The sequence below is a fragment of the Portunus trituberculatus genome, chromosome 15, assembly GCF_017591435.1.
Source record: "Portunus trituberculatus isolate SZX2019 chromosome 15, ASM1759143v1, whole genome shotgun sequence".
Classification (NCBI taxonomy): Eukaryota; Metazoa; Arthropoda; class Malacostraca; order Decapoda; family Portunidae; genus Portunus; species Portunus trituberculatus.
The window spans coordinates 35,180-45,179 of NC_059269.1; the positions used below are offsets into that span (position 1 = coordinate 35,180).

The 10,000-nt window shown below is 40.2% G+C and overlaps 1 protein-coding gene across 1 annotated transcript in view; it reads left to right on the top strand.

Annotated features, from left to right (window-relative positions):
• Window positions 1-10,000, top strand: part of LOC123503998 (ankyrin-2-like) — a 70,039-nt gene that overhangs the window by 4,468 nt on the left and 55,571 nt on the right. The window contains 1 exon segment of the mRNA XM_045254199.1: window positions 5,656-6,074. Coding sequence (XP_045110134.1) covers window positions 5,656-6,074 — 419 coding nt within the window.

Genomic DNA, 10,000 nt, shown 5'->3' on the forward strand with positions numbered 1-10,000 from the left:
ACCAAATTTGAGTGTGGCTGTCATGAAATGATGCTGGTTAAAATTTGCAGTCGTTTTAATAACTACTATATCTTCTCTGTATATAGAAATCCCGATCTTGATGATTCTATTTATGACTGTTTGCTAAATTCTATGGCATCTATTCAAGAATCAGACCCTAAAGCTTCCTTTGTTTTTGTTGGTGATGTTAATGCACATCATCAGGATTGGTTGAACTCCGTTTCTCAAACAAATCAACATGGTCGGGCTGCTCTAGATTTTAGTAACCTCACCGGTTGTGAGCAGATCGTTCATAGCCCAACTCACGTCTCGGGTAATTGCCTTGATCTTCTTTTACAGACGCCCCCTCTGCAGTAACTTTGCAGGTCGTCCCTCCCCTTGGTAGCACAGACCACTCTGGCTTGTCTTTCAATATTCAAACTTCATTTCCTATTCCGGACGAGCCAATATCGCGGAAAGTATTTCTAAAGTCACGAGCCAATTGGACTGGTGTCATTGCCGATTTTAACAACATTGTATGGCGGGAAATTTTACATTCTGATAGTCCAATTGATTCCCTTAACAGTGTTTTACTTAACATTAGTGAAAGAAGAATTCCTTCTAAAATAATTCGAAGTCGTCGCAAGGACAGTGCCTGGTTTAATGATGACTGCAGGCGTGCTCAGCGTGGAAAACAGGTTGCTTATTGTGAATGGTCCCGACTGCGTTCACCTGAATCATGGGAAAATTACGTTCGTCTGCGTTTATTTGCCCAACGTACATATTCTAGCGCACAGGATGAGTACAATGAACACCTTAAAAATGTTCTGATTGGCACCTCCCAACCACACTCATGGTGGTCAGCTTTAAAGCAATCACTCTTTGGTGTGGACTCAAGTTTACCTCCTCTGTCATGTACTGACGGTTCAATCTGCCATAATTCTAAGGACAAAGCCAATCTTTTAGCTTCCGTTTTAACTCGAAACAAAGTGATGAAGAGTTTGATCTGCCGTCTTGTCCCCAGGACATTAAATTACACTCCATTGCCTTTAAGTCCTCCGAAATCTTAAGATATCTTAATGAGTTAGACTCATTCGGGGGTTGTGATCCTTTGGGTTTTCTGCCTCTTTTTTACAAAAAGATTGCTTCTCCTCTCGCTCCAAAATTGGCAGTTATTTTTAGAGCTCTTTTTCGTAAGGGTTCTTTTCCGGTATGCTGGCGTACTGCAAATGTTACCCCTATTCCAAAGGGATCTTCATCCTCCATTCACCCCGGTGACTATAGACCCATTTCCATAACCCCGGTGTTATCTAAGATTTTTGAGCGCCTGCTGGCCAAGCGTCTCAATCGTTTTTTAGATATTAATAATTTGTTGCCATCTAGTCAGTTTGGTTTTAGAAAAGGTCTCAGTACTTCTGATGCTCTCGTTTGCATAACGCACGACATGCAAGCTGCCCTTGATGCTGGTCATGAATCTAGAGTAATTTCACTTGATTTTAGTTCTGCATTTGATCGTGTTAATCATAGAGCCCTTTTATCGAAAGTTAGATCTATTGGTATTGGTGGCCGCGTCCATCAAGTTCTGTCAGAGTTCTAACGAGTCGAAGGCAGCGTGTGACTGTTGATGGCTGCCTTAGTTCTTTTAGTCCAGTTGTATCCGGTGTTCCGCAGGGAAGTGTTCTGGGACCTCTTCTTTTTATTATTTATACATCTGACATGTGGTGTGGGATTGAATCTAATATGGTTGCTTATGCTGATGACACCACTATATATGCGACAATTCCTTCCCCACAGGATAGGCAGAGAGTCGCTAATGTACTCACTCAAGATGTTTCAAGGATTCTGTCATGGTGTGATCGGTGGGGTATGAAACTGAACCCGAGTAAATCCCATAGTATGGTTATTAGCAGATCAAGGACACCTTTCCCAGTTCACCCTGATATTGTTGTCAACGAAGTACCTATTCCTAATTGTTCGTCTCTGAAGTTACTCAGAGTCACCCTTGATCCCAAACTTACTTTTGAGTTGCACTTGCGTTCACTTGCATCATCAGTCTCATGTAAAGTTGGTTTGTTACGCAAATGTAGGCGGATATATTCCTCTGATGATATTGTAAGAAATTGCTTTTACTCTTTCATACTGCCTCATTTTGAATATTGTCACTCTGTGTGGATCTCTGCAGCAGAGTCTCACTTAAAGCTTTTAGATAGAGCATTCAACCAGATTAAATTTCTTCTTCCTAATCTTGAGATTAATCTTCGGCATCGTCGTTTGGTTGGATCATTGTCCTATTTCTTCAAAATCATGTCTAATTCCAACCACCCGTTGCATTGTCATTTGCCTGCCCTTCACTACCAGCACGTGCTACAAGACAATCCTTGATCATGAATGACCGTTCCTTGTCTGTGAATCGATGTAATACTTCACAATTTTCCCGGTGTTTTATCCCAGTATCTGCTAGACTCTGGAATACAATTCCCAACGAGATTGTTAATTCTAGTAACATTGAAGCATTTAAAAAACGTGTGAATACCTTTCTTCTCTCTGAATTCACTACCTCTTAGATCTCTACCAATCTTCCTATTCTGTTGTTCATTCCTGTTACTTCCTTTCACTTATCGGTGAGGTGCCGCCCACTGGGCCTTTGGGTTTATGCAGTTATGCTTTCCAGTGGGTCGCCTTCATTGACCTCATAATAATAATAATAATAATAATACTAATGCTACTTTTATTGCTACTACTATTACTACTATTTTTACTACTACTACTACTACTACTACTACTACTATTTATACTGATAATACTACTACTGCTATTTCTACCACTGCTACTTCTACTACTGCTACTACTGCTGCTACTGCTGCTATTACTACTACTACTTTTATTGCTACTACTATTACTACTGCTACTACTGTTGCTGCTACTAGTACCTCTATTACTACTGCTACTTTGTATAAAACAAGTACTATTACTGATCCCACTACATACTACTATTAACAATACTACTACTATTACTACTACTACTACTACTACTACTACTACTACTACTACTACTACTACTAATAATAATAATAATAATACAGTTTTTAATAGTAATAGTAATAATTACAATTTTAATGTAAATAATCCTCATATTCCTAATAATCTTAATGCTAATAATAAACATAATGATAATGATAATAGAAATAGTAATAGTAATGACAAGAATGAAAACAGTGATGGAGGTAACAATACTAACAGTACTACTACTACTACTACTTCTACTACTACTACTACTTTTTTTTTTTTTTTTTACATTACAAGGGCACTGGCCAAGGGCAAACAAAGTGTTGGAAAAAAAAAAATCCCGCTGGTTGCCAGGCCCTGTCAAGAGGAAAGTAGAAAGAAAAAACAAAAAATCTAAAAGGAGGGTCCAGTTAACGTAAGAGGTGTCTTGACACTCCTCTTTTGAAAGAGTTTAAGTCATAGGCAGGTGGAAATACAGACACAGGTAGAGAGTTCCAGAGTTTACCAGTGTAGGGAATGAAGGAGTGAAGATACTGGTTAACTCTTGCATTAGGAAGATGGACAGAATAGGGATGAGAAGAAGTAGAGAGTCTTGTGCAGCGAGGCCGCAGGAGGGGAAGGCATGCAGTTAGCAAGTTCAGAAGAGCAGACAGCATGAAAACAGCGGTAGAAGACAGATAAAGATGCAACATTGCGGCGGTGACTTAAAGAATCAAGACAGTCAGTTAGAGGAGAAGAGTTGATAAGACGAAAAGCTTTAGATTCCACCTTGTTTAGTAAAGCTGTGTGTGGATCCCCAGACATGAGAGCCATACTCCATACACGGGCGGATAAGGCCCTTGTACAGAGCAAGCAGCTGGGAGGAGAGAAAAATGGACGAAGACGCCATAGGACACCTAACTTCTTGGAAGCTGATTTAGCAAGAGTAGAGATGTGAAATTTCCAGTTTAGATTTTTAGTGAAGGATAGACCGAGTGTGTTTAATGTAGAGGAGAGGGAAGTTGAGTGTTATTGAAGAAGAGAGGATAGTTGTCTGGAAGGTTATGTCGAGTAGATAGTTGTAGAAATTGAGTTTTGAGGCATTGAACAAAACCAGGTTTTCTCTGCCCCAATCAGAAACAAGTGAAAGATCAGAAGTTAGGCGTCCTATAGCATCTCGCCTTGAGTCATTTAATTGTTGTTGGGTTGGGCGTCTGTTGAACGCTGTTGAATAATGCAGGGTGGTATCATCAGCATAGGAGTGGATAGGGCATTGAGTCAGATTTAGGAGATCATTGATGAATAATAGAAAGAGAGTGGGTGATAGGACAGAACCCTGTGGAACACCACTGTTGATAGTTTTAGGGAAGAACAGTGACCGTCTACTACAGCAGCAATAGAACGATCGGAAAGGAAACTGGAGATGAAGGTACAGAGAGAAGGATAGAATCCGTAGGAGGGTAGTTTAGAAATTAAAGATTTGTGCCAGACTCTATCGAAGGCTTTCGATATGTCAAGGCCGACAGCAAAGGTTTCACCGAAGTCCCTAAAGAGGATGACCAAGATTCAGTTAGGAAAGTAAGAAGATCACCAGTAGATCTGCCTTTACGGAAACCATACTGGCAATCAGAGAGAAGGTTGTGAGCTGATAGATGCCTCATTATCTTCCTATTAAGGATAGACTCAAAGGCTTTAGAAAGGCAGGAAATCAAAGCTATAGGGCGGTAGTTAGAAGGATTGGAGTGGTCACCTTTTTAGGGACAGGTTGAATGTGAGCAAACTTCCAGCAAGAAGGATAAATAGAAGTAGAGACACAGATGAAAGAGTTTGACCAGGCAGTGAGCGAGTTCGGAAGCACAGTTTTGAGAACAACAGGAGGGACTCCATCCGGACCGTAAGCCTTCCGAGAATCAAGGCCAGAGAGGGCCAGGAAAACGTCTTTATAAAGAATTTTAATTTTAGGGATGAAGTAGTCAGAGGGTGGAGGAGTAGGAGGAATATGCCCAGAATCATCCAAAGTTGAGTTGGTAGCAAAGGTTTGAGCGAAGAGTTCAGCTTTAGAAAAGAAGAGACAGCTGTAGAGCCATCTGGATGAAGTAAAGGAGGGAAAGACGAAGAAGTAAAGTTGTTAGAGATATTATTGGCTAGATGCCAGAAATCTCGAGAGGAGTTAGAATTGGAAAGACTTTGACATTTTCTATTGATGAAAGAGTTTTTAGTAAGTTGGAGAATAGATTTGGCATGATTACGGGCAGAAATATATACTACTACTACTACTACTACTACTACTGCTACTACTACTAGTAATACTCTTACTTCTGATAATAGTAATGATAATGATAACTATTATTATTATATATTTTTTGAAAAGAATTGTTAATATTATTATTATCATTGTTATTTTATTACTATTATTATTATTATTATTATTATTATTATTATTATTATTATTAATAATAATATTATTATTATTATCATTATTATTATTATTATTAATATTAATATTATTTTGATTCCTATATTTGTTATCATTGATAATTAATACAATAATGATACCGACATTAATAGGAAGATAAGAAATAAAAAAAATATTAAAATTATGATAAAAATAACAAAAAAAAAAAATTTTCTCAAAGTCTCCTCACACACACACACACACACACACACACACACACACACACACACACACAGGACGGACAGCCCTTCACTATGCTGCAGGGTATGGCCACCAGGAGTGTGTGGCTGCCCTCCTGTCCGTCTACCCTGCCACTGCCACACACCTGGAGGGAGACACACCGGTGCACTTCGCCAGTTACCATGGCCAGGTGCAGGTACTGGAGCAGCTGGCGGGGGCTGGCTGGCCTCTCACCGCCAGGGACAGTGGTGGCAGCACACCCTTGCACTATGCTGCTGAGGGGGGACACATATCAGCTGTGCGGTGGCTGGTGCTGCGAGGTGGTGACCTGCGCGTGCAGGACAAGTATGGCCACACCCCGCTGACCATGGCCGTGCATTGTGGCCACCACCAAGTGGAGACCTGGCTGGCCAAGAATGGCGGCGGTGGCGTGATTGAGGGCAGCGAGGCTCCGCATGTGTCTGTGAAGGCTGTGGTGAGTAAGTCAGGTGGCTGTGGTGTGACTGGCTGGCGGACCGGCGCTCTCTCCTCTCCCAACCAATCACCTCCCAGGAAAAGCTCTCCCTTCCCACGCTAGGAGGACAGCTGACCAATAGCGTTTCCCCGCCACTAGTCACGTGGCGCCCCTTCCCTCATTCTGATCTTCTATTGGCTGGCTGACTTAAGGTGTCTCTTCCCCCTTCCTTCACTGCCCTCTGCCATTGGTCAGGGGCCGTATTCATAGAAATTTCGTTAGCGAGACATAAGTCATGACATAAGCGATCATAGTTATGACGCGACATAGGTGGCAAAGTTATGGCTCGGTAACCCCTCATCATTAGCTCGACTTCGCGCAGGGATGCCAACCTCAACATAGTGATGAAACTTATGGACTGAAACTAATCCAGTTACGATGATTTGAACAAATAAACATATCTGTGGCATTTTTGTGTTAATAATATTAACAATATATGACATTTAGATATATTTGATGGTAAACATAATTAAAAATAGTGTTTCTGTCTACTGACTCCACTTCAGCCGATGTAAACAAACATCATATGACCCACGCACGTGTAGTCGCATATACTGCTACTTCGTTTTGTTGTTGGTTGTTACTGACATGATGGATGTACCACACCCACCACAGATGAGGAAACGAAGCAGCAACTGTTGTGTCAGCAAGCAATTTGCATTGTTAACTTCAACCTAGCAACCTTAAGTGACCCAACTTATCCTAAACTAACAATGTCACTTAAGATACATTGATTTGAAGAATAATTTCCAATGACCTAACTTATCCTAAACTAACAATGTCACTTAAGATACAGTGATTTGAAGAATAATTTCTAGTGTTGAAATTCAAGTATGGAAGGTGTGTCTAGGGATGGAAAAATTCACTATGATAAGGTGTAACAATCTATAATGGCACTTGTAATGTGCACTTATAAAGTAAAACTGGCTTTTTTTGCACAAGCATATTTAAGGTACTTAAGTAAAAGAGATATTTAGGCAAGCACAATAAGGCAATAGTGCTAATTAATAAACTAAGCCTGCAAGGCATTAATTTTTATCCCCCATTGTTGGATAGAAAGATCTACATTGCTATGCTTTATGAAAGGTTGTCGTGAAGCAATGAATATTAGTGGTCACTTTAATAATGGGTCTATTTGATGTAGGAGGCGATCCACCTCCCAAGCCTCTTGATGACAGACAAGAATTTGAGTGAGTAAATCATTCCATACACATATGGGTCATCTTGGTTTTGAAAAGTATTAACCATTCCACCCTTGTATATCTATATCCTCCCACATCCTGGGTAACATTAAGAGGACACACCCTTTTTTTCCACTCCTTTGCTTTTATCATTTGCCGCACACTACACCACTTCTTTCATACCCTCCTATACCTCTCATTCACTCTCCCTCAAACACTCAATAATGCCCACCTGCTTTCCCTTATAAACACCCTGCTTAGGTTTGGAGAAACACAGGCAACAAACTATCCATTTATTGTATTTAATTCTTTCAGATGTAAAGGACAACTTCTGCCAGCTTACACATAACTAACTTTAATCCTAAACTAACAGAGTATAACTTCAGTAACTTAACCTAATCAAATTGATGGGTCTCATTGATTTGAGGAATTTCCGATGTTGATATTCAATTATAGAATGTTGGAAATGGCAGCTCACAAGAAATGCATCCACACATGAATGTGTCTTAATGAAAAGTGCACTCAGTACCTGTCTGCAACACAATAACAGTACATTACTCTACTGCTGAAAATATCAATAAGAGCATACAAAATATCTTTAAAACTGAAGTGTAAGGACATTAACTATCTATCTATGTATAGACAAAGCCAACACCCTCCTCCAGGAGGACAGCAAAAATGAGGCAACCACACACACACCATATACACTTACACTGTGTATGAGGAGTATGGGGGCAGGAAGATACTTCCTCCTTGAGAGGATTGTTTACCTCTTATATAGATAGTGAGATGGATCTGCAATAAAATGCTTGTGATGGTTTAACTAATATTTGTTGTCATTGTTTATAACAATACAGATCATAATGCTACCGCAGTATCTCCAACGCCTAACACGGCTGAACCTCCTGCTGGTGCCGAGACATCCATCGTCTCGGTGGATGATGCAACAACAGGTTGTAGAGGTTGAGCACCATCCCTGAAAGAAAGGAAGTTAATAAATAAAAAAAGTAAATATATATATATATATATATATATATATATATATATATATATATATATATATATATATATATATATATATATATATATATATATATATATATATATATATATATATATATATATATATATATATATATATATACTTAACAAATTGACAGGAAATTAACTAAACCTTACCTAGCATTGATGACAAGTTTGGTAAGAAAATAAATTAAACTTAATGTAACCAAACTAAGCATAACTAAATCTACCTTAACAATGAACTAAATCTAATCAAACCAACTATATACTTCCCTAATCTAAACTAACTTAATAAACCTAACCTGATTTACCTTAATGATAAATTTGGTAAAACTAATGTCTTAGGAGCTAACAATTTCCAGTGGTAAAGATATGTACCACTGTGTTACAATGTGAGCAAGTAGTTTGCTGAGAACTCTTTCTTTATGCCATGATATGTAATAATACCTTAATCTAACCCACTAAACTCATTGAGAGTAAAGTGACGATTGTGAAAATTAGTATATGTGCAATATGGAATGAATGAAACAGACTGTCTAATATGAAAAATATTAATGTTGCAAAACTTACCTATTGTAGTTGGAGTGTTTGCCAGGCAGAGGTCGAAGATAAGGTGCCGCTGTGGTGCATTGGAACCATGCGTGCCTTGGGATCCAAGGGGTTTCCAAGCGCACGGGTTCGAATCCTGTCCACGGTCCGAGTGTAGGTTGGGCTTCCTCACTCGGGGTTTCCTAGCTGGTGGGCTTTGAGACAGGAGGTACCCTAAAAAGTATCCCTTTTAGCCCATAAATTCCCGTGACAAGTCCACATGGTACAAATAAAAAAAAAAGCCACTTTTAATTGGGGTAACCACAGTCCCCCTCAAGGCGGCATCCAGCTGTCACCGTCTCCCTCTCACACCCCTGCTGGAGTTCACTTTCCCTAAGAATCCTTGCATGTATATCTTGGCTGCACGCTTTAACTAATACCTCTTATCAGTTCTGAGTCACTTAGTTGAGCCAACACGTCTCTACGATCACGAAAACTTCTCAGGTGGCGTCGTCGCTGTCCCACTGCCTCCGCCATGTTGACTCTTATGATTCGACATAACAATGCTATTCTTGCTCTCACCCAAACATAACGGGACCGTGAGTTTATGATGAACTTACGTGAGATATAAGACTTATGCTTCACGTAAGTCATGGTGTCCGCCATCTTGTGGACTTACGTTTCACTTATGTCCAATCATAGTTTTATAAAATGCGGTCCCAGAGTGACGGAAAGTGACTTCGCCCCCAACACTCGCCATCCCTCACTGCTCAGTGGTCAACCTTCACCATTCCCACCCCGCCCACACCCGCCCCGCCACGCCACGCCCCGCTTAGCAGCAGCATTGCCACTGACACAAAGAAAGAGAGAGAGAGAGAGAGAGAGAGAGAGAGAGAGAGAGAGAGAGAGAGAGAGAGAGACTGACATATACACAGACAGAAAGACAAACAAACAGAATGACAGACAAAATGACAGAGACAGAGAGAGAGAGAGAGAGAGAGAGAGAGAGAGAGAGAGAGAGAGAGAGAGAGAGAGAGAGAGACATACACAGACAGAAAGACAAACAAACAGAATGACAGACAAAACAAGACAGAGACAGAGAGAGAGAGAGAGAGAGAGAGAGAGAGAGAGAGAGAGAGAGAGAGAGAGAGAGAG